Source organism: Jaculus jaculus, chromosome 13 (genome assembly GCF_020740685.1).
Source record: "Jaculus jaculus isolate mJacJac1 chromosome 13, mJacJac1.mat.Y.cur, whole genome shotgun sequence".
In the NCBI taxonomy this organism is placed as follows: domain Eukaryota; kingdom Metazoa; phylum Chordata; class Mammalia; order Rodentia; family Dipodidae; genus Jaculus; species Jaculus jaculus.
The window spans coordinates 22,538,463-22,563,787 of record NC_059114.1 but is presented as its reverse complement, the minus strand read 5'-3'; the positions used below and the strand labels follow the sequence as shown (position 1 = coordinate 22,563,787).

The 25,325-nt window shown below is 49.1% G+C and overlaps 1 protein-coding gene across 2 annotated transcripts in view; it reads left to right on the top strand.

Moving 5' to 3' along the window:
• Window positions 1-2,544: 2,544 nt before the first annotated feature.
• Window positions 2,545-25,325, top strand: part of Hvcn1 (hydrogen voltage gated channel 1) — a 44,398-nt gene continuing 21,617 nt past the window's right edge. Inside the window, exons 1-3 of one of the 2 annotated variants that reach the window (XM_045132184.1) lie at window positions 2,545-2,929; window positions 3,194-3,241; window positions 9,176-9,215. In XM_045132184.1, the coding sequence (XP_044988119.1) occupies window positions 9,195-9,215 (21 nt within the window). In that variant the 5' untranslated portion in view covers window positions 2,545-2,929; window positions 3,194-3,241; window positions 9,176-9,194. Of the gene's footprint in view, window positions 2,930-3,193; window positions 3,242-9,175; window positions 9,216-19,374; window positions 19,443-25,325 lie in introns of those variants that run through there. The other variant, XM_045132185.1, reaches the window with a different exon arrangement.

The window sequence follows — 25,325 nt, the reverse complement described above, 5'->3', positions numbered from 1 at the left end:
TTAATCTCATCAATGATAAAATACTGGTATTACAAACGCAACTTTGGTTTGTTATCTACATTCACAAGTGAAGAAAACACTAACTTTCAGATACTAGTTAATGAAAGTAAAAATGGGATTTCTTTTCCCCTTCAAGTCTATGGCCCTTTTGGATTTTTTTCTGAGGACCCCAGAGTACTCTGCCTTAAGAACCATTGGCCTCACTTCTCTAACTGGGGTGGGAGTTCTATGAGAACAAAAGTTGTTCCCTTGTCTTTCATTCAGTATCCAGAAAGGGCCAGACAGTTGTCTGTCTGTTCTCTTGGATTTCCCAGGTAAATAATCACTTCATTTTCAAGAGATAGTTTCTTCCTTTCCAATCTGTGCACTTCTTTGCTTACTTTGTTGCATAGTAGCAACCATTATAGGCACTCCTCTCTTACTAGGCTCAATACTCCTTTACTAACTTATGCAGTTGAGGTGCAGTAGCTGGAGCCTCTGACATGCCCATTCTCTCTGTGTATCTTCTATCTCTCTCTGCTTGAAAATAATAAATAAATAATAAATTGTGTGTGTGTGTGTGTGTGTGTGTGTGTGTGTGTGTGTATATATATACATATATATATATATATATATATATATATATATAGAGAGAGAGAGAGAGAGAGAGAGAGAGAGAGAGGTCAGGCATGGTGGCAAATCCCAGCACTCAGTAGGCAGAGGTAGGAGGATCACTGTGAGTTCCAGGCCACCCTGAGACTACATAGTGAATTCCAGGTCGGCCTGGGCTAGAGTAAGACTCTACCTTGAAAAACTATACATACATATACATATACATATATATATATATATATGTACATATATATATATATATATATATATACACACACACACACACACACACACTGAGAGATGGCTCAGTGGTTAAGGCACTTGCCTGCAAAGCCCAACAACCCAAATTTGATTCCCCAGTGCCCACGTAAAGCCAGATGTGCAAGGTGGTGTATGTGTCTGGAGTTTGTTTGCTGGAGGCCCTGGTATACTCTCATTCTGTCTCTCTCAAATAAATAAAAAATATTTTCAAAAAACATAAGGGGGCTGAATTTTTTATTTTCCTTTATTTATTTTTGGCTTTCCAAGGTAAGATCTCATTCTAACCCAGGCTGACCTGAAATTCACTATGTAGTCTCAGGATGACCTTGAACTCACAGCATTCCTCCTACCTCTGCCTCCCGAGTCCTAGAATTACAGGTGTGCACCACCATGGCTGACTCTTTTGGATTGTTTAAAACGTTTTTATTTAGAGATTTGAGAGAGGAGGGGATAAAGATAGAGAATAGGCACACCAGGGCTTCCTGCCACTGCAAACGAACTTTAGACACATGCACTGCTTTGTGTATCTGGCTTTATGTGGGTGCTAGGGAATCGAACCTGGGCTTCCGGGCTTTGCAAGCAAGTGCCTTTAACCACTGAGCCATCTCTCCAGTCTGGGGGCTGAGTTTTAAAATGGATCAGACCACCTTACGGGCTGGAATAGCAAAAAATGAGTGAGAAGACACAGGTTGGAGGATCGCCGCAAGTTCAAGGTCACCCTGAGACTACATAGTGAACTCCAGGTCAACCTGGACTAGAAAACCTTACCTTGGAAAAACCACACACACACACACACACACACACACACAAAGTGAGAAGTCAGGCGACTAGATCAAAACGGTTTGAGGAGAGCAATCCCCTCCCAGCAGCACAGAAGCAGAGCAGGTAGAAAGAAGCCCGTGGCATCCACTCCATGAGATGGTACCTGTGGTGGGTCTGTTGTCTTAAAAGGAGGAGGGGAGCATTCGCATATAGTGAAGAATCCGTGAGGGAGGCTTGTGCCCAGCGCGTGGATTTGATGAAATGAAGGCATTAAAGGTAGGTAAGATTTGCATATTGATGATTTGAAGCTGACTTCACTAGAAGAACTGTAACAGCAAGGTCACTTGGCTGTGTCCCCCTTGTCAGCAAGCAAGAAGGGCCTCCTTCTGGTGCCAGGCTGGGGGCATGGCCGGGAGCGTGGAGACTGGTCATTAAGTCCCTTCCCTGGGGCTTCACATCATCCCACAGTGAAAGAGACTGACATCTCTGGAGTTGACTCCACAGCCCCCAGAGTCATGTTTTCCTGGTATTCCTTCACCAGTTTAGGACATATTCCTCCCAAGATTACTCTGGAGAAGATCCTCACGCACGACTAGAGTTACCAAGCCAACGCTTCTCTTGTTAATCTCTCTGGGATCAGTCTCAGGGAAGAACTAAGCAGGGTGGGAAGGGACCTCTCTCCAGTAAGCACAGGGGTCTTTGCGGACAGAGGGAGGAGGAGGGCGGAGGGCCAAGCGGGGGTGGGTACAGCGGGGAGCCCAGAGGCTCAGGAATCTCAGAGCAGTGACAAGGCAGAGAGCCTACAGAGGGCACCCGCTCTGTCCTGCCAGCATGCCCCAAAAGAGCCACTCTAGAGTGCTGGCCCCCTACCCCTAAGCTGTGCGAGAAACAATCTATGTCCCTTAGGCCACTGGGTCCTGGCCAGTGTGGAAGGATTTGGGACCGCCCCAAATGCACACCCGAGCGGAGAGATGGGTTGGAGGGAGGAGTCTGGGACCAGGGGTCAAGGACCGAGGGGAGAGACTGGGCTTAGAGTCCAGGTCAAGCACAGCCCTTGAGCAGGGCGCCCCCCCCCCTCTTTCTTCTCTCCAGCCTCAGCTCCATCTGGGAACCCCCGAGGCCTGCAAAGTTGCCCCCACCTTCGTTCCATCTCGGGGGACCCCGGGCCGGGGAGGCCTGGAGGCCGGAGGGGCTGCGCCCTGGGCGGAGGCAGGAAGCGAGGCCTTCCCCGGCTCCTCCCTCCCCGCCCCGCAGCGATCCTCGTGAGTCGCGATCGGCTCCCTGGCGGGACCTTTGTCCCTGGGGTGGCCTCGGGGTAAGTGCAGCCCCAGGCCCTCCTGCGCACGGTCCCTCCTGGGCCACCGCGGGACCCGCGCTGCAGCCCTCGGCCTGTCGCTGCTTGGGGCGCGGGGGAGGGCGGGGGAACCCCAGCCTGCCTGCGGGGACCTGTGACCCTCGGCCCCCCGGGTTTTGTCCCTCCCTGGTGCTTAGCAGGACCAGATGCCCTAGCGCCAGCCCACTCATCACCCGGGCAGCAGCCACAGGTGTGGGAGGTGACACCGTTGTCTCTCTCCTGCAGGTGAAGACAGTCGCTGGGCAGCAGAGGAGCAGCCAGAACTCGCGACAGGTCTGTGAAGCCCCAAGCCCTCGTACTCCCCACCCCCTGCGGGAGGGAAGGGGGACAACACTGGTGACATTGGTACCCCCAAGAGGAGGTGGGAAGGTGCCTGCCCCCCATCCCACCAGGAGGACATCCAAGGCAGCAGAGAGTGTTCTGGAAGCACTTTAAAATCCCACCTGTTGGTCTAGGGTGCTGAGATGAACAGTGGGCTGGGGCCAGGGAGCTCCAGAGCAGAGAAGGCGCATTCATCCTGTGGGCCCCTCTTGGGAACCCCAGCCTTCCACCTAGCAGGTGCCTACACCCTGGCGCTGGGCTCTTGCTGACATAACTATGGGACCCTACCTCTCCGTACCTCAGTTTCTTTGTCTGCTCCATGGTGCGTACCTCACAGGACCGCTTGGGAAAGCAAGAGAGTTGACCAGGGGAAAGGCTTAACTCGGCTTCTGCCCAGGGTCACTATGGAGCCCTGCCTCCTCCGGGCTCATCCCTGCCCCTCCCTGCCTCTTCCAGAAGCACTTGTGTCTTGGACCCCTTTAACAGGTTGGTGGGAGCTCTCCCAGGTCCTCAGTATTTCCAGATAGTCCTACCAGCCACTCTAGACTTTGTGAGTAAGGTGAAGGCTCGGGGCAGCAACCCACTCGGCCCTAGGTCACCTTTGGCATAAAGGCTGGTATGCATTGGATTTTGCACATCTTAGCACTAAGTCTTGCACACTTCCAGAACTGCTTGGCATTCCCCCAGCCCTCCCTGACTCAGGTTTAGCAACAAGGAAACTTCCCTTACTAAGGTCTACTCCAGCCTGTGACCAGACCTTCGTTTGCTGTTCCAAACCTCCACGCTGTCTAGGCCAGCAGCAGCTCCGCCCTGAGCACATCGGAGTCTGTCACTGCAACCCTATTCTGAGGCTCAAATCCAGGCCACCATCCTCCATGTCTTGACCCCCGTACCCCCACCCTACATTCTCAGCATTTCTCACCAGCCCAGACCCCTGGCTGTCATATCCTGCCCACATCCCCCTGGCCCCGCCTACTCTTTCCTCAAGTTCTAGGCTCTTGAGAGGCCTTATTAGCACATGCTTTTCCTCTTCCCAAGGATGCTCTTCCCCACAGTCTTCTTGTGACTTGCAGGAAAGCTCGTAAATGTCACTTCCTGAGAAGTCTGGCCACTCCACGGGCAGGAGTCTCTTGGTCTTGCTGCATTGCTGTTCTGGTGCAGCCCAGGCTGGGTGCGTGTGTGTCCCACTCATGTGTGTCCTTGAGTTCTCTTGAGCCCAGCACACTGTCTGGCACAGAGAAAAGGGTTCAATAACTTGGTGCAAATAGGAATGGCATCTACAACCTCAGGGTTCCACAATTCTCACTTCTGGTTGCTTAAAAGCAGTCTTTCTACAGCTCTGCAGAGACCTCAGCATGTCCTTCCTCCTCTGACCTCTGCAGCTGTCCCCACAAAGTGGGGCTTTTCCAGAGTGGTTTAGCCATATTGTCCAGCTGTGCTAGAAACATTGTTGCCCAGATTGTACACTTTTTTTTTTCTTGTTTTGTTTCTCAAGGTAGGGTCTCACTCTAGTTCAGGCTAACCTGGAATTCACTCTAGTCTCAGGGTGGCCTAGAACTCACGGCGATCCTCCTACCTCTGCCTCGCGAATGCTGGGATTAAAGGCATGTGGCAACATACCCGGCTCTATGTTTTTAAATATTAGCAAAAAAAAAAGTGTAAAATATGGCCAGGCATTCAGGAGGCAGAGATAGGAGGATCGCCATGAGTTTGAAGCCACCCTGAGACTACAGGGTGAATTCTAGGTCAGCTGAGCTAAAGTGAGACCCTACCTCAAAAAACAAACAAACAAACAAAAAGAGTTGGGCATGGTGGCATGTACTTTTTTAATCCCAGGGAAGCAGAGGTAGGAGGATTGTCATAAGTTCAAGGCCACTCTGAGACTACATAGTGAATTCCAGCTCAGCCCATGCTAACACAAAACCCTACCTCAAAACAACAACAACAAATTTTTAAGAGAGAGAGGGAGGAAGTGTGTGTGTGTGTGTGTGTGTGTGTGTGTGTGTGTGTTGGCACGCCAGGGCCTCCTTCCACTGCAAATGAACTTCAGCTGTATGGACCACTTTGTGCCTCTTGTGTGGGTGCTGGGGAATGGAACCCTGGCTGTCAGGCTTTGCAAGCAAGTGTCTCTAACTGCTGAGCCATCTCTCCAGCCCCTAATGAGTTCTTTGAAATATATCAGTTGAAATAAGTGCTTTGAATTACAGTTTCTTTTTGAGGCACTTATTACTAGATGTCTTTTTAAATATTTTATTTATTTATTGGAGAGAAGGTTCAAATAGACAGAGAGAGACAATGGGCATGCTAGGGCGTCTAGCCACTACAGACAAACTTCAGATGCATGCACTACCTTGTTCATCTGGCTTTACTGGGTAGTGGGGAAATGAACCTGGATCCTTTGGCTTTGATGGCCCTAACCACTAAGCCATCTGTCCAGCCCACTATGAGTCATTTTAGAACATTTATCCCCAGCAGGATGAACTTTCTGCAGTCCCTCAGGCACTGTGTTTTATGGTTTTGCTTGTGGGAGTGTGAAACTGTCCCTTGAAGGGGTGAAGCTGGGCCTTTCTCCTGCTTGAGAAGGAAGGCCATCTCCATGGCTTTTATTTTATTATTTTTTATATTTTATTTATTTATTTGAGAGAGAGAAGGGGGGGAGAGAGAGAGAGAATGGGCACTCCAGGGCCTCCAGCCACTGCAAACGAACTCCAGATGCATGTGCCCCCTTGTACATCTGGCTTACATGGGTCCTGGAGAGTCGAACCAGGATCCTTTGGCTTTGCAGGCAAATGCCTTAACCACTAAGCCAACTCTCCAGCCCCAGGGCTTTTATTTTTAAAATTATTTTTAAAATTTTATTTTATTTATTGGAGAAAGAGAGAGAAAGAGGTCAATCGAGAGAGAATGGGCACGCCAGGCCCCTTCAGCCACTGAAAATGAACTCCAGATGCAGGTACCACCTTGTGCATCTGGCCTACAAGGGTCCTGGGGAAACAAACCTGGGTCCTTTGGCTTTGTAGGCAAGAGCCTCAACCACTAAGTCATCTCTGCAGCCTCTCCATGCCTTTTTAATTCTTCCCTTTACCAGTACTTTGGTTCTGCTTGAGGACAGGGTGAAACCTCTCGGGCTGTGTGGGGACACAGGACAGAACTCTGCTGGCTGCCAAAGCTGCTGTCAGTCAACCTGCTTACTTTGGAAAGATTAAAAGAATATATTTTATTTATTTTTTGCTTTGGATTTTCGAGGTAGGGTCTCACTCTGGCCCAGGCTGACCTGGAATTCACTATGGAGTCTCAGGTTGGCCTCGAACTCACAGCGATCCTCCTACCTCTGCCTCCCGAGTGTTGGGGTTAAAGGCGTGCGCTTTATTTATTTGTTTAAGAGAGAGCGATAGAGAGCAAGCCAGGGCCTCCAGTCACTGCAAACGAACTCCAGACACATGCACCACCTTGTGTATCTGGCTTATGTGTGTTCTGGGGACTCGAACCTGGGTCCTTAGGCTTCCCAGGCAAGTGCCTTAACTGCTAAGCTATCACTCCAGCCCCTACTTTGTTATTTATAAAACTAACACAAGGTGTGTAGAGTTACTCCTTAGAGGATTGGGGCAGGAAAAGACTGGGACATACCCAGGGTGACTACTCCTCTGCCTGCGGGGAGTCCTGGGCACTACAGAGAGACCCTTCATCTGGAGCACTCCCACCAACTTGGTGCTTTGAAACAGCCCCTGTGTCTCTTGCAGTTCTGCGAATCACAAGCCTACAGTTGGTCTCCAAGACCCAAACTGAGGGACTGCCTTCCTCAAGGGTGGGCTTGTCTACTTGCCCTCTCCAGCTTCTGTGGGCACTGCACAATGGGCGTCGGACCCCCCTGTGCCTCCAAAGCCCTCGGTGTGGCCTCTGCAGGCTCCTCCACCCTCATGCCTCCACTTAGGCCCTTCTGAGTACAGCAGGTCCACCCCTGCAGTCCACCGTCTTGCATGATTATAAACTTATCACACGTGTAGGCGCAAGGTGACAGTCTCCTGGGTTCTAGGGACCAGAGCATTGCACCTCTGGGCGTCATGATTGTGTCTGCCACATTGTAAAGGAAATAAAGTTCAGAGTGGTGTTGGGCTGAGGCATGGTGCTCCAGTCTGATTAAGAAAAAAAGTGAGGGCTGGAGAGATGGCTTAGTGGATAAGACGCTTTCATGCAAAGCCAAACAACCCAGGTTCGATTCTCCAGTACCCATGTAAAGCCAAATGCACAAGGTGGTGCATGTGTCTAGAGTTTGTTTGTTGTGGCTGGAGGCCCTGGCACACCCATTTTCTCTCCTAACAAATAAATAAATAAAACAGGAAAAAGTGAGTAGCAAGGTATGGTGGTGCACACTTTAGTCCCAGAACTCAAGAGACCAAGTCAGGAGGATTGCCATGAGTTCAAGGCCAACCTGAAACTACACAGTGAATTCCAGGTCAGCCTGGGCTAGAGCAAGAGCAAGACCCTACCTTGAAAACCTAAAATGAAAAAAAAAAAAGGGTGAAGGGGTGGAAATGTCCTTGTGTGCGCCTCTGAAGGCGGAGACTAGCCCGGAAGCTGCCTAGACTCCGGTCCCAGTGGCTGCTTCTGGGAAGGAGGCCAGGGGTAGAGGAGGTTGGCTGGTCGTCATGTATCTTTTTGTATTATTTAAATTTTCTGCTACATGCCTCTCTCATCTATGCTAAAAATAAGTTTTCAAGTCACACATAGTCATTATAAAAGTTCAGACTTTCCGGAAGCAAAGAGAATCAACCCACATACCCGAATCTCTCCTTTTCTCCCAAGGATAACCCTGAGAAGAGTTGGGCTGTCCCATGGACTTTAAAAATGCTTTTAGGCTGGAGAGACGGCTTAGCACTTAAAAGTGCTTGCCTGCAAAGCCTAAGGACTCAGGTTCCATTCCCTGGTACCCATACAATCCAGATGCACAAGGTGGTGCATGCGTCTGGAGTTCATTTGCAGTGGCTGGAGGTCATGGTGCAATCTTTCTGTATCTGCCCTACTCTCTCAAATAAACTTTTTAAAAGTTTATATTTACTCTTTAAAAGTGTGCTTTTTCACATGGCTGGGTCATCCTGCTGGTCCGCTCAAGCATCCCATGGCCCAGCAGACCCCACAGACGACATATATAACACTCCCTGCTCGTCAGAGCCACCCCAACACCACGGTGCAATGTCTGTCTGTCCTTTGACGTGGTCCTTGACATGCACGTGGCATAAATGGAGTCATTTTTTTGTACACTTTGCAACTATTATGCTATCATCTGTGTCTAGTTCCAGAATATTCTCATATCCCAGGAGAAGCCCCATTCCTATGGACCAACCATTCCTCATCTTTCCCTTCCCCAACAGTTTGTTTTGAGACAGGGCCTCACTGTGTAGCCCAAGCTGGCCCTGAACTTGTAAGCAAGAGCCTTTAACTGCTGGGCTATGTGCCCTGCCCCTGGCCTTGAACTTGTGATCTTCCTGCCTCAGCCTCTTGTGTACCTGGATCATAAGCATGTGCCAACATACTGGCCTCAGGGTGTGATGTGTGGTATCTGTCTTCCTTCAGCATAGTGTTTTCAAGGTTTATACACACTGTAGAACTTTAGTGGCTTTTTCGTGGCTGGATCATATTCAATTGTGTGGCTCTGCCACCCACATTTCTTTGTCCCCTCCTCCTTGGTGGACACTGGGTTGTTTCCACATTCTGGCCATTGTGACACTGTTTTCTAGAGTGTTTTCAAATCTTTGGGGTGTCTACCAGGATCCGTGTCCTTCCATGCACACTGAGCTTTGTACCATTTTGTGAAGAAAAGATTGCAAAGCCCCCAGTCGATAGTGAAAGTAGGGTGACTGAGCTGACCACTGTCCTCTTGTTTTCCAGATCCCAGGAGAGCAGGAAAATGGCCTCCCGTGAAGACAAGGTAAAGTTCTCTGGTGGCTCAGTGTGTGAAAGGCCTGAGATTTAAAGGATGTTAAGGGGCCTGAAAGCTGGAGCCCACTGTTCAAATCCCAGCTTTGTAGGGAAATAACCACAAGTCATTTGACACTCACCCCCACCGCACCCCCTCCGCCACCGCCTATTTCCACATACAGGAAATGATGAAAAGCCTTTTTAACCACCTAGCCTACTGGGGGGATCCAGCAAGACAACAGTCCCTGAATGCCATTTGCAGTAAAGACCTGAGCACAGAGCCTGAAAGCCACTTGCTCAGGATCACACAGCAGGGAGCAGCAGAAATGGGATGTGGGCGTGGTGGCGCACACCTTAATCCCAGCACTCGGGAGGTAGAGGTAGGAGATCACTGTGAGTTCGAGGCCACCCTGAGACTCCATAGTGAATTCCAGGACCTGGGCTAGAGTGAGACCGTACCTTGAAAAAAAAAAAAGAAAAAAGAAAAAAGAAATGGGACGTGGGTCCAGCCTGACTCAAAGCAGACACTTCGACTCCTGTGTCATTGGCCTGTAGATTCTGTCTCAGACATCTGCAGCGTGGGTGGGTTGTGTTTGGGGCCATCAGTTGTCAAGGCTGACAACTGGCCAGGATGGGCTGTCTAAGGCGGTGCTGGATGCAGAGGGCAGCAGTGAGGTGAGGGGGACAGGGGTCAGCAGGAAAGTAGGGTGATAGTGAGGTCTCTCCTGGTTCCTTGTGAGGCGCTCCTGAGCTTCAAGCGTGGCCTGGAAGAAAGGCGGGCGGAAACAAGGCGCACGCATCCTTCACTCGCAGTTACCTGGTCAAGTCAAGCAAACCTAAAGCTTGTTGTACAGGTACTGCCGTGAGCCAGCTCTCAGGTGACCGTCCCAGGATGGTTCAACCCCTGCAGCTGTTCAGAGTCAAACAGGACAGTGGCTATTTAGTCCAGGTTGCTGCCTGGTCATCTACTGCAGAGGGGGTGGAGGAACCTGGCCATCAAACGTTCTAGGCTCGTTATCTGCTGATCACAAATGCATCAATGTTTGCTGCCACCATTTTCAGGGACGTAATTAACACATGCTGAAATGGAGTCATTGAAAGGCACATCCAGAGTTCAGAAGTCATCGCCAGGCATTGGTGGCACATGCCAATTATCCTGGCACTTGAGAGGTGGAGGCAGGAAGGAGGCAGGAAGGTTAGAAGTTCAAGGTCAATCTCTTCTATATAACAAGTTTGAGGCCAGCCCGAGCTACATGCGACCCTGTCTCAAAAAGTCAAAACCAGTCTGGAAAGATGGTTTAGCAATTAAGGAACTTGCCTGCCGAGCCTAAGAACCCAGGTTTGATTCCCCAATAACCCACACATGCATAAGGTGGTGGCACATGCATCTGGAGTTTGTTTGCAATGGCTAAAGGGACTGGCATGCCCATTCTCTATCTGCCTCTCTCTCTCTCCTATAAATAAAATAAATATTTTTTAAAAAGCTAAAACCAAACAGATTCAGAGACATTCCAGTGTGAGAACGAGGTGTTAGAATCGGGGATACATGAAAGTGAGGAACAGAGCAATAACACCATCACTCCATGGGAAGTTTCTTGGCCACGAACCCACAGAGGTCTGACACATGTAACTAGGGACAAAGTAAGATGGGGAATTGTCTACAGCCTTTGATTATGGCTGTAATAGACATAAGTGGACTGGAGACACAAGGAGGCATTGAGTGGCGGGTGACGGAAGTCGGTGTGTTGGGACCATTGTTCTCACACTCACATTTTCATTGTAGTCATTAGGTGTAGTCGAAGGCCTGCTCATGAGAGTCAGCAGCAAGGCCTTCCGTGGGGTCAGCCGAGGCTGGAGTCAGAATGAAGCCAGACAGTTTCAGGGTGCGATTACGCCTTGTCACCACCTATACCAGAGCACAGGGCCTACAGGGGAAGTGGAGCTTGAAAGGCAACAACCAAGCCAGGACACATCTTGGGGGCCTGGGCTGGAGGCTGTCCGCATTGTTGAGAAGCTGAGCCAGGACACCTTGGGGCAGATGAGCCACTTCCTGGTCACAGAACACGCTCCCTCCCTCGTGGCTGCCCCTTACCCAGCGCACTGGGTTTGGAAATGCTTGTTCACAGAGCTTTGCTTTCCCAGTCCGTCAGCTGTCTGGCCTCCACAGTGGTATTGTGGGGGAAGCAGTGCAGATCTGATTCGAAGTAGCCAGTTCCAATAAGATGGGCTTGGCTCCAAGGGACGCCGGCCCCTTACCAGGCCCTTCATCCCTGTGCCTCAGTTTCTGCTTCTGTAAAATGGGAACAATAACTCTAGCCTGCAGAGGTGTGGCAGGGATTATGCCTGATGGCATGTTGCAAACATGAGCAGGGCACCAGAGGACAGCTGCTGCCTTTATGCCACAGTGAAGACAGGTGCACATGCCACCCAGAGTCTGGGAGCCAGGTGTGCTAAGCCAGCCTCACCCTTTGCTCACTTCCTCCAGAGGCTCCAGACACAGCTGTGTCTCCTGTCTGGCGCTGGTTTGCAGCCTCAGGTTGACAGTCACCACACCCAGACGGAGGGGTCGGGAGCTGGAAGTCTGTGATAGGGGTTCATCAAGGCTCTTGAAAGGGGCCAGGTGAGGTTGGGTTGTGACACGCTCCATGGCTGAGTGGTAGAGCACTTGCCAAGCAGGTACGAGGCCCTGGGCTCTGCGGAATGTTTCCAGGTGATTCCAACCTGCAGCTGGGATAGTCAGGGCGTGGAACTGTGGATGGCACTGCTGCAGCCCAGCGTTGCCACCAGCAGCCTGAAGAGGTGCTCGGCAGGACCGCCGCTTGGGGAAATCTGGATGCATGACTGTGCAAGGGAAAGGTGGTCAGAATGAGCCAGAGGCAAGCAAAACTAGTGAGTTTGGGCTGGAGAGATGGTTTAGTGGTTAAGGTGCTTGCCTACAAAGCCAAAGGACCCAGGTTTGATTCCCCAGGACCCACGTAAAGCCAGATGCACAAACTGGTGCATGTGTCTGGAGTTCATTTGCAGCAGCTGGATGCCCTGGTGTGCCCATTCTCTCTCTCTCTCTCTCTCTCTCTCTCTCTCTCTCTCTCTCTCCCTGTCTCTCTTCCTCTTTCTCACTCTCTCAAATAAAGAAATAAAAATAATCCTGAAATTAAAAAATAGTGAGTTTATTAAGTCTCTGGACACATCATAAAGGAAAAGGGCAGTACAGGATCCCCCAAGACATGGGCATGTGCTTCTTTTTTTATTTTATTTTTTTTAAATTTTTTATTTATTTGAGAGCGACAGACACAGAGAGAAAGACAGATAGAGGGAGAGAGAGAGAATGGGCGCGCCAGGGCTTCCAGCCTCTGCAAACGAACTCCAGACGCGTGCGCCCCCTTGTGCATCTGGCTAACGTGGGACCTGGGGAACCAAGCCTCGAGCCGGGGTCCTTAGGCTTCACAGGCAAGTGCTTAACTGCTAAACCATCTCTCCAGCCCAGCTTCTTTTTTTAAAAAATAGTTTATTTATTTATTTATTTGAGAAAGAGAGAGAGAGGCAGAAACAGAGAGAGAATGAGCTCTCCAAGGCCTTCAGCCCCTGTAAATGAATTCCAGATGCATGCGCCACCTTGTACATATGGCTTACATGGGATCTGGAGAATCGAACCTGGGCCCTTAGGCTTTGTAGGCAAGCAACTTAACTGCTAAGCCATCTCTCCAGCCCCAGGCCTGTGCTTCTTGACTGAATCACTGTCAGGAGTCTTTACAGCAGCTGTCAGCATGACCCTGTGGCCTTCAAAGGTACCATTCATTAAAGGATGTAATATATAAGTTTAAACATCGAGTAGGAATCTGTGAGCTGGTGTACTTCTTATCTTAAAGAGTAAGTAAAATTGTAAGATGGCTTTATGAGATACACTGCTTATACAGATTTAGGCATGAGAGAGGGGTGCGCTCTCACTCAGTGGAACTCAGTGTCACAAACCTGGCCCTACATAAGCAGCGCTCATTTGTTTTCCTAACATCATTAGGAAAATACACATTAAGCAAAATCACCACTTCATTAGATGTGTTCAAGTCCCGTGACTCTACGCCAGCAGGAAAGGCAAGCTAGGTCCCAGGCTAGGGGTGTCTTTCCCTTCTCATGCCTCCTTCATTTTCCCCATCTTTCTTTTTGTGTGTGTGTGTGTGTGTGTGTGTTTTTGTTTTTTTGAGGTAGGGTCTCACTCTAGCCCAGGCTGACCTGGATTTCACTAAGGAGTCTCAGGGTGGCCTCGAACTCACGGTGATCCTCCTACCTCTGCCTCCCAAGTGCTGGGATTAAAGGTGTGCACCACCATGCCCGGCTTATTTTCCCTATCTTTCTATCCTGCCTCAGGACGCAGAAAAGAGGGAAGCCTGAGCGCTGTCCTGTCAGCTTGTAGCACGTGTCACCAAGACACAGGCTGGGGGACTGCATTTCACTAGTGACAGCTCCTAGCTACCAACTGCAGAGCTACCCTTGTTTCTCTGCTTTTTTTTATTTTCCGAGGTAGGATCTTACCGTAGTCCAGGCTGACCTGGAATTCACCATGTAGTCTCAGGGTAGCTTTGAACTCATGATGATCCTCCTACCTCAGTCTTCTTAGTGGTAGGATTAAAGGCGTGCACCACCATGCCTGGCTTTCTCTGCTTTTGTAAATAGTACAGCGTGTGCCCCCAGGTGACATGGCTGATGTCACCTTCTTTGGACCCAACTTCCAGCCCTCTGAATGTCATCTTCTGCTTCCCCTAGGGAAGCGGCGAGGGCGTGGTCCCTCCCCACACCAATGTCTTTCAATCCAACCCATTGGTGAGCCCTGATGGTTGTTCAGCTCTGTAGGAAATGGAATGGAATAAGATGGGCAGTAGAAAGACTCATTCATCTCTAGGAGCTAGCATTGGCCACTGGTGTATGTGTCAGGGTTGCTAGGGCAGGGTCTGAAAAGCACAATGTCGACTGTCCCCGGTACTGTACCCAACATGAGCTTTAGCTGTGAGCCTGCCAGGGGCTGGACTGTGATTGCTAGGGTCAGGTAGGAAGAAGGTATGCTGTCTGGTCAGCCTAGATTGGAGTCCCAGCTCTGCTTCTCCCTGACTGTGTGACATGGGGCAAATCACTTGACCTTTCTGTTCCAGGTGTCTGTATGAGCAAATGGAATCAATTCAGGCCCCCATCTGGTGGGCTTGCTTCACACATTGTTTGTTTGTTGTTTTTAATTTTTAGATTGTATTTATTGAGATAAAGAGAGAAGCAGGTAGATAGAGAGAGAATGGGCATGCCAGGGCCTTCAGCTGCTGTAAATGAACTCCAGAAACATGTCCCACCTTGTGCACCTGGCTTATGTCGGTCCTGGGGAATCAAACCTGGGTCCTTTGGCTTTGTAGGCAGACACCTTAACCACTAAGCCATCTTTTCCATTTTTTACATCTTTTACAAAGGGCTTTGCACAGAGCTCTAAGGGAGCACTTTCTGAAGTGCTCCCTTGTGGCAGACTCCATCTTGCCGCTCCCGTGAGCATCATCTCTCCCTCAGTTTCCAGTCGGTGCCTGATACTACAGGGAAGGATGAGCAGAGTGAGGGCAGAGCACAGCTTTGGGGGGACCTGGGCCACTCGTTCCCCCAATACACCTGAGCCAGTGAACCACACAGAGGTTGTTTTTGTGAACCTCAAACTTCCTCCCCACCCTAGAAAAGGAAAGACTGCTACGCTTATTTTAAGACTTCCCTGATTTTAAAAATAGGCATTCCTCAGAACACGGGGTGGGGGGTGGTGAGCTCTCTGCGTATCATCCTGCCTCGCCTTGGGGGAGACTGCCCATACCCTGAGATACTCAGGGATGGGATGACAGGCCCAGTCATGTGTATAAGTGGACACAGCCCCACGGGAGAGGAGCAGGGGTCACATAAATATGCAGTGGAGAGGCCTGGCCAGCATCCCTGGGCTGGGATATTAGGAGGCACCTGAAAGCTGAAAACGAGGCTAGAGACAAAGCAAGAGGGGGCTGGTTATATAGACCAGGCAAAGGAGGCAGCATGTGCAAAGGCCCTGTGGCTGAAGGAAGCTGCCTGATAACAAGGCTGAATGTGGCCACTCTGTAGAGGAGTGAGAAGTGGAAGATGAGGCCAGACAGATGGGCAGAGGACAGATGTGAGCTTCAGGCAGGTGTTTGGTGTTTTATATGTATAATGGGTGGTACATGCCTATAATCCCAGCACTCCGGAGGCAACAACAGGAAGCTCACCACCAGTTCAAGGCCAGCCTGATCTACATAGCTAATTCCAGGTGTGTATGTGTGTGTGAGAGAGAAAGAACGCATGTGCATGCACAAGAGACAGAAATTCAATGGGAAGCCAAGGAAGAATTCCTATATTCAAATACAGGACTATAGCAGGGGCCACCAAGACCACCACCGGTACAACCTCACCGGGTGGGCACCTAGGAGCCAGCATACACATGTGCTGGCATGAGAGGCGTGGTGCAGGGCGAAGGCAGGCTCGGGTGATTCCACAGGAAGCCAGTGCTCGCTGACAGTCTCCTTCCCCAAGTGTCATATGGGACACTGTTTCCTCCAGCAGCGAGCTGTGACAGGACACAAGAGTGTTTGTGACCAGAGAACCCCATGAGATGCCATAGCCACAGGGGTTTTGGTTTTGTTGAGATAGGCTCTTGTTGTATAAGCCAGGTTAGTTCTGCGCTGCCAATCCTCCTGCCTCAGCATTCTGAGTGCTGGAAAGGCAGGTGGGCAGCATCATGCCAGGCTCTATACAGAGTTTTAAAAAACATTTTTTGGGGGTGGGGGCTGGGAAAATGGCTTAATGGTTAAGGCATTTCCCTGAGAAGCCTAAGGACCTCAGTTTGATTCCCCAGGACCCACGTCAGCCAGATGCACAAGGGGATGAATCCATCTGGAGTTTGTTTGCAGTGGCTAGAGGCCCTGGTGTGCCCATTCTCTCTATATATCTGCCTCTTTCTCTTTCTCTCTCTCTCTTTCTCCCCTAGGTGTGGTGGCACACACCTTTAATCACAGCACTCAGGAGGCCAAGGTAGGAGCAGCGCTATGAGTTTCCGGCCAGCCTGAGACTACATATTAAATCCCAGGTCATGGGCTGGAGAGATGGCTTAGCGGTTAAGCGCTTGCCTGTGAAGCCTAAGGACCCCGGTTCAAGGCTCGGTTCCCCAGGTCCCACGTTAGCCAGATGCACAAGGGGGCGCACGCGTCTGGAGTTCGTTTGCAGTGGCTGGAAGCCCTGGCGCGCCCATTCTCTCTCTCTCCCTCTATCTGTCTTTCTCTCTATGTCTGCCGCTCTCAAATAAATAAATTAAAAATGAACAAAATAAAAAAAAAATCTCAGGTCAGCCTGGGCTAGAGTGAGACCTTACCTCAAAAAACCAAATATATATATATATATATATATATATATATATATATATATATGGTTTATTTATTTGAGAGAGGGAGACACACACACAAAGAAAGAGGCAGACAGAGAGTATCATTATGCCAGGGCCTCCAGCCCCTGCAAATGAACTCCAGATGCATGTGCCACTTGGTGCATCTGGCTTTACGTGGGTGCTGAGGAATCAAACCTGGGCCTACAGGCTTTGCAAGCAAGCACCTTTAATCACTGAGCCATCTCTCGAGCCTTGAATTTCTTCAAAAGTACCTTTTTCTGCGATGTTGGAGGCTGTGGGAGGGACTTCCCCTCCTGCAGATGGTGGCTGTGGCCCTTGTGCAAATGAGCAATCTTAAGAACCCTTTCTCTGCCGTGTATAGTCTGTTCTTTCACTTTCCTTCTTTGCCAGGAGGTCATTTGTCTGGTGTGACATCTGTCACATGTGATGATGTTGCTTTGGTGGGGCTGCTCCCGATTCTGCTGTATAGTTAATTCGCTCATTAAAAGTTTATCAAGGCCAGTGTGGTGGCACATGCCTTTAATCCCAGCACTCAAGGGGAAGAGTTAGTAGGATGCTGTGAGTTCTAGGCCACCCTAAGATGACATAGTGAATTCCAGGTCAGCCCTGGGCTACAGTGAGACCCTGCTTCAAAAAAAAATTTTTTTTGTGGTATCTCAGACTGGTGGAGTGACCAAGTCCCCCGGCACCCCCGTCCCCATCAGCATTTACGGCCTGTCGGAGATAGACAATACAATCCAGTATGGCACTGGGGCAGGTCAGGTGACAGCCCCTGGTCCTCGTGGAAGGGAACATCCAGGTCCAAGACCTGGAGGATATATAGGGTGAGACAGGCAAAGGCTTTTCCAACCTGAGAGAGGCTGCAGCAGGTCCCAGAATACAGAGAAGGGGAGAGAGAGAAAGGCATGGCCTGGAGCCTCAAGTTGCCGTCTAGCTGGAGCGCCACAGAGGCGGGGAGAGACCAGGGCCAGGGGAGCCCAGAGAGCCAACCGGGTGCTAGAAAGTGACATCTACGAGCCTGGAGGGAGCGGGATTATGGACAGCCAAGGGTTGATCTTGGCTTGGCTATCGGGACAGATGTGACACCATGCCCTAGAAACAGTGGATTTGGGGAGAAGTGAGTTGGCATGGGTCACAGCAACCTCCTCAGCCAGCAGCGTCTTTCAGATCAAGCAGCACACTTTGCTAGGAAAGTGGACACCACTGAGAATTCAGAGCCACTGACCACCAAAGGATGAGAGGCTCTTAGCCTAACAGGTCAGGGTGGGTTGTCAGAGATGTCTGATGTGGGAGAAGAGAGACATGGGGTGCCGCCAGGCAGAACGTGGTCAGCACCAAGAGTCAGGTGGGCTGGGCTTTGGTATGAGAAGGTGACCTCAGAGCGAGGAGCAAGGTTGGATACAGTGGAGACAGCAGGGGTTCATGCAGGGAGATGGAACTGTGGGGTGTCCCTGCCAGCCACTTTCCTGCTACGGAGCCTTCAGTGACAAGTGACTAAAACAAAGCTAGAGGCCCAGACTCTGTCATCCATCATGGAACTGCAGGGGACAGGATGGAGGAACAGATGAGAGACATAGGGGCCCCTTTTTGGAAGTTTCCTGTTTCTGGTACACAGAGTCTTGACTTAAAACCAGGATTATTTTCTGGGCTGGCGAGATGGCTTAGTGGTTAAGGCACTTGACTGTGAAACCTAAAGATTCATGTCCAACTGTCCAGGTCCCATGTAAGCCAGATGCACAAGGTAACGCAAGTGTGCAAGACCGCACATACACGCCAGGTGGCGCTCGCGTCTGGAGTTCGAATTCAGTAGCCGGAGGCCCTGACGCACCAATTCCCTCTCTCTCTCACTGATAAAAAATAATAAAAAGGATTTTTTAAAAAACCACAGAACTTTCTGCTCTGCTGGGTGCCCACAAGTATTTTCATCCCAAATTACTAAAGTTGCTCCTTGACTGGTCACAAAGCTTCAGAAAGAAATTTCTCCTCTCCTGTAAAACCTAAGTGTAGCAGGGCATGGTGGGATACTCCTTTAATCATCCCAGCACTCAGAAGGCAGAGGTTGGAGGATCGTTGTGAGTTCAAGGCCAGCCTGGGACTACACAGTGAAATTTCAGGTTAGCCTAGACTAGAGTAAGACCCTACCTTGAAAACAAACCAACAACCCCCGCCCCCACCAAAACAAAAGTGTAAGTGTGTTTTTTGTGGTGGTGGTGGGGGGGTGCTTTCTTTTGCAAAGCACCCTGAAACTTGGCATTTTACCTGCCAGGTGAGGTGTTTCCCTGAGGGAAATCGTGGCCTGGTTGGGGGAGGGAAGCAGGGGTCTGGGCGGGCAGGGTCAGATGTCATGCAGGACTTGGAGTGCACAGGCCTGCAGAGTTTAGTCTACCAAGGACGGACGTGTAAACAGACATGGTGTCCCGCTTACCAGCTGGAAGCTGTGATGAGGACTCTGGAGGGAGCAGGAAAGAACGTGATGAGGGGCTTTAGAATCAGGAGGGGATCTGATGTGGGGCCCCGCGGGGGCAGGGGCAAGGACTGCTCTGATGAAGCAGCATTTCAGCCGAGACTTCAAACAGGAGTCAGAGGTCAGACTGAGCGCAGTTCAGAACGGGGGCGGGGGGGGGGTGAGGAGCAGTCAGGCTGCAGAACGGCCCCCCTGGGAGGGCGCAGCGCTGAAGGGGTGGAGGGAGGCTGAGCCTGGGGACAGGGCTGTGGGGAAGCAGGCCAGGCCACGTGGGACCGTGTCCATCACATGAGCGATCCTGGACTTTTGTTAGAGGAGCACCGAAGAGCCACAGTGCAGGGGGGACACTCAAGGTGAGCCAAGGCCTGCTCAGGCCGCTGGGTGGAGAGTGTGCTGTAAGGAGCCGGGAGTTCAGTAGGAGACCATGTGGTCCTCCTGCGCCACTGAAAACAAAACTCGGTGATGCAGACTGTGTCTCGAAGAAGATGGAGCAGGAGCCAGGCGGGGTGGAGCACGCCCTTAATCACAGCACTTGGCGGGAGGCAGAGGTAGGAGGCTTGTGAGTTCAAAGCCAGCCTGGGACTACATAGTGAATTCCAGGTCAGCCTGGGCTAGAACAAGAGCCTACCTTAAAAACAAACATAAACGAGGGCTGGAGAGATGGCTTAATGGTTAAGCACTTGCCTGTGAAGCCTAAGGACCCCGGTTCAAGGCTTGATTCCCCAGGACCCACGTTAGCCAGATGCACAAGGAGGTTCACACGTCTGGAGTTCATTTGCAGTGGCTGGAAGCCCTGGCGCGCCCATTCTCTATCTATCTGCCTCTTTCTCTCTCTCTCTCTCTCTCTCTCTCTCTCTCTCTCTCTCTCTCTCTTTCTCTCTCTCAAATAAATAAATAAAAATGAACCAAAAACTATTTAAAAAAAAACAAAAGAATATAAACTATATGAAGTACATACAGAAAATTCCTCTGATCTCCACACACATGACATATACCATACACACATATATAAATAAAAATAATGGGCCTGGAGGGATGGCTTAGTGGTTAAGGCATTTGCCTGCAAAGCCAAAGGACCTAGGTTCAATTCTCCGGGTCCCACATAAACCAGATGCACAAGGTGGCACATGTGTCTGGAGTTTATTTACAGAGGCTGGAGGCCCTGGCATGCCCATTCTATCTACCTACTTCTATCTCTTTCAATAAATAAAATAAATTTTAAAAAATAATAATAGTAGGGCTGGAGAGATGGCTTAGCGGTTAAGCGCTTGCCTGTGAAGCCTAAGGACCCCGGTTCGAGGCTCGGTTCCCCAGGTCCCACGTTAGCCAGATGCACAAGGGGGCGCACGCGTCTGGAGTTCGTTGGCAGAGGCTGGAAGCCCTGGAGCGCCCATTCTCTCTCTCTCCCTCTATCTGTCTTTCTCTCTATGTCTGTCGCTCTCAAATAAATAAATTAAAAAAAAAACTAATAGTAAAAATAAGAACTCAAGCCAGGCATGGTGGCTAACACCTTGAATCCCAGCACTCGGGAGGCAGAGGTAGAAGGATCACCATGAGTTTGAGGCTACTCTGAGACTACATAGTGAATTCCGGGTCGGCCTGGACTAGAGTGAGACCCTACCTTGAGAAAAAAAAAAAAAAAGCAGAACTCAAAGGGCTGGGGAGATTCAGCAATTAGAGATGTTTACTTGCAAAGACTGCTAGCTCAAGTTTGATTCCAGTTGCACAAAGTGGCACATGCATCTAGAGTTTGTTTCAGTGGCAGAAGGCCCTGGTGCACCCATATTCTCTGTGCAAGTAAATAAAAAATATTTTAAAAATAACTTAAAAAAAAAGAACAAAGGCTCACAGTGGGGCTATGGATAAGGAGGAAGTGAGGTAAGGGGAGACTCATACCTAGGAAGAATGGGACCACACTATCAGGTGAGGCTCTTGGGAGTTTATGCCCTGTTTGAAGCTGTCCTTACACCTCCCAGCATCTTGGGAGCTCTCAAATCTGAGGTGCCAAGGAACTCAGACCATATGGCAGGCTGGGCAAAGAGGAAGCCTGGAATCTAGATGCTTGCCTTCCTGCACACAGCACTGTGGAGTCCTGCCTCCACGGGCCCCCCTCAGCCTTGCCTCTACTTCCCCAGGCACTTTAACTAGAAAACCGAGTGTGGAGGGGGTGGGGAGATGTAAAAAGAAAATGTTCTCTTTGGCCAAATTTGGAGCTTAGAAACTCAAAAGTGCCACAGGACAGAGGCAATTCTGTGGATGGAACCCAGGGTCTTGAAAGTGCTAGGCCGCTCCTCTGCCTCCAAGCTGCTTCCCAGGCCTCAACCCGTCTCTTGTGTTTTTCCACTTGGAGTCCACTGAACTTTTTTGATCTTCATGTCTGTGTTTTTCCATCAAATCTGGACATTTTTTTCAGCCATGATTTCTTTGAATATTCTCTTTTTTCTTAATTTCCTTGTCATGTCATTTTGGTACTGCTAACACCTGTATGTTATTGTCTCTGGAGCTCTGTTTGGTTTTTTCTTTCAGCTATTTTTTTCCTCCAGTTGATATTTTCTGTCTTTAAATTCATTGATCTTTTCTTCTGTAGCATCTTATCAGCTGTTACTCCTGTCCAGTGATTTTTTATTTTATACACACACACACACACACACACACACACACACACACACACATATTCATGGTTCTACAGTATCCATTTGAGTTTTTTTAGTATTCATTTCTCTGTTGAGTTACTTTGTTCACGCATGAAATCCATATTTTCCATGAATCTTTAAAAAGTTTTTAAAATATTTTTGTTGATTTATGAAAGCAAGAGGTTGAGAATGGACATGCCAGGGCCTCTCTCTCTCACTTTGTGCATTTGGCTTTACATGAATACTTAGGAACTGAGCCCTGGGCTGACAGGCTTTGCAAGCACCTTGACAGCCTGGGTCCTTAGGTTTCACAGGCAAGTACCTTAGCTGCTAAGCCATCTCCCCAACCCTCAAAGCTGTTTAGAATAAACAGTGCTCATGGTGAAACCCCGGGCCTTGCGTGTGTTACCTGAGTGCTCTACCACTGACCTACACACCAAGCCCTCTTTTTACTTTTTTGTTTTTCTTTTTTTCTTTCTTTTTTTTTTTCTTTTTAAGGTAGGGTCTCACTCTAGCTCAGGCTGACCTGGAATTCACTATGTATTCTCAGGGTGGCTTGGAACTCTCAGCAGTCCTCCTGCCTCTGCCTCCCAAATTCTGGGATTAAAGGCATGCACCACCACGCCCAGCTCACGACCTTTTAGTTTTTTTAATTTTTTAACTTTTTTTAAACTGGAAATTTAAAATTTACAACTTTTACACTTAGAGACAACAAACCATGGTATTTCCCTCCCCTCCCCCCTCTCCCTTCATAACTCTGCTCTCCATCATATCCCCTCCCTCTCTCCATTAGTCTCTCTTTTAATTTGATGTCATCATCTTTTTCTCCCATCATGAGGGTCTTGTGTGGGTATTGCTAGGCACTGCGAGGTCTTGGATATCCAGGCCAAATTCTGTCCAGACAGTTGTATGTAAGGAGTGGTACCCTTCCTTTGGCTCTTAAATCTTTCCACCACCTCTTCTGCAATGGACCCTGAGCCTTGGAGGCTGTGAGATGCTTCAGTGCTGGACACTCCTTTGTCCCTTCTTCTCAGCACTATGTTGCCTTTTGGGTCATCCCAGTGGTCATCACCATCTAAAAGAGAAGCTTCTCTAACCAGAAGTGAGAGTAGCTTTAATATATGAGTATGAACATTAAGTGTAGTGCTTGCAGGACAATTTGGTGAGAGTAATACATGCATTTATCCAGAGAAGAGCAAGCTTTATACCTCTAAGGCTCCTGACCTCCCCTGCCATAGGCTTTTGATTAGGTTTTCAGTACCAGGCATGTATTCCCTCCCATAGAGTGGGCCTTCAGTCCAATTAGAGAGCTGTTGGTTTCCCCCAGAGCAGACATGCCACTATTGTACTCGTTCAGTCATTTGGCCTGTCTGGCCAAATTTGAGGGTTACAGTGTCCACTGTTTTCACCACTAATGACTTCTGTCTCCCATAAGGCTGCATACAGTGCAGCTATTTCCAGCTTTCAATTGGCTGGTCTATAGGGAGAAGGTTTTCTGCTTAGCACCAAGTTGATTTCTCAGTGACTTTGCCACTCAAGCATGTGAAGTCTTCAGCAATGAAGTCTTACCATCTGTTTCTCAAGGGAAACCAAAGGCCTTGACAACAGCCTGTAATGTTTTGGAGGCAACAGGGACCTCCCTGGCCAACAACTCACTGGAAGGTCCCATCCCTGGCACTGAAAATTTTCTAGTAACAATCTATGGCTTCTGGATGTGCCATTACTCAAGAAAGTAGATTTTCATATGTCTTTACTCAGAATATCTTGAATTTTGATTGACCCTTCCCCCCGCCCACCTTTCTTTTATACAATCTCTTCCCCTGACCTCGCTTAGGCCTTTCCCCTCCCTGTAATCTGTTCTTCTGCTTACATATATACAATATCGCCCCCTTAAGACCTTCCCTTCCCTTCACGCCTTTTATTTTTATTTCTTATTTTTTTATTGGTTTTTCGAGGTAGCCTCCCCAGTGCTGGAATTAAAGGCATGTGCCACCACTCCCAGCCCTGCCACCTTTTATTTTGAGTCAGTCTTTTATTATGCTGCCTAAACTGGCCTTGAACTCACTCTGTATACCCCAGGTTGGCCTCAAACTTGCAATCCTCCTGCCTTAGTCTCCCAAGTACTGGGATTATAGGCCTGTACCACTAGGTCTGACCTGTTCTTGAAATCATTGAATGAAGTTTTAAAATTTTTTATTTATTTATGAGAGAGAATATATGGGCACATTAGGGCTTCTTACTATTGCAGATGGACACACCATTTTGTACATGACTATATGCTGAGAACTTGAATCTGGGCCATCAAGCTTTGCAAGCAAGCACCTTTAACCACTGAGCCATCTCTCCAGCTCCAAGCTGGGTTTTTTTGGGGGGGGGTTAAAGAACTCTTCAGTCTACTGAAGGTGGGTGAATAGAGCTGTGTCTCTGGTCTGTGCTCCCACCACCTGAGACAGTTCTGTCCTTTTTCTTTTTTAAATTAAATTAAATTAAATTATTTATTTATTTATTTATTTGAGAGAGAGGAAGAGGCAGAGAAAAAGACAGAATGGGTGCGCTAGGGCCTCCAGCCACTGCAAATGAACTCCAGACACATGTGCACCCTTGTGCATCTGGGTTACGTGAGTCCTGAGGAATCGAACCAGGGTCCTTAAGCTTTGCAGGCAAACACCTTCATCACTAAGCCATTTCCCCAGCTCTCTGTTTTTTTTTCTTAATTTTTTTAATATTTGTGTGTGTGTGTGTGTGTGTGTGAGACTGTGGGCATCTGCGCATCTCAGCTAGCTGTGCATGGGTTTTGGACCTTGCCTTCCACCTTGTTTGGGGCAGGGGCTGTTCCGCTGTTACCACTCTGTTCCTTCATGAGCTTCTGGAAAATTCCCATCTCTACCTCCCTTCTTACTGTAGGTAGACTGTGCTTACAGAAGCCCACCACAACTTCCAGACTTTACGTGGGGCCTGGGGATCTGAACTCAGGCACTCAGAGTTTTGCAGCGAGTGCTTTATCCACTGGGCCATATCCCCAGCCCCTTCAAATGTGATTGTAACCGGTACTTCAGGTCTTTGTTGGCCAATTCCAGTATGTAGATACACTCTGCATCTCAACTAGCTGAGTTCTCATTGGTTGGGGGCCACATTTTTCTGTCTAGGAAGTTTTGTTGCAAGCGGGACAAAATGGATCCTATACGTTTATTCATATGTTGCCTTCTCTATTAGGGTGTTTCGTTGGAATCAGCTTTAAAAAAATTTTTGTTTTTGTTTATTTTTATTTGTTTGAGAGCAACAGACAGAGAGAAAAAGAGAGAGAGAGAGAGTGGATGCGCCAGGGCCTCCAGCACAGCAAATGAACACCAGATGCATGTGCCCCCTTGTGCATCTGGCTAACTTGGGTCCTGGGGAATTGAGCCTCGAACCAGGGTCCTTAGGCTTCACAGGTAAGCGCTTAACCACTAAGCCATCTCTCCAGCCCTCAGCTTTGTTTTTTAAATTATTTATTAATTATTATATTTTATTGTTTGAGGCGAATCTAAGGAAATTCTACTGAAGCATGCTTTTCTGGAATTCCCCCTGAACGCTTGGGGTGTTTGAGGTGATCTTTACTCTGGC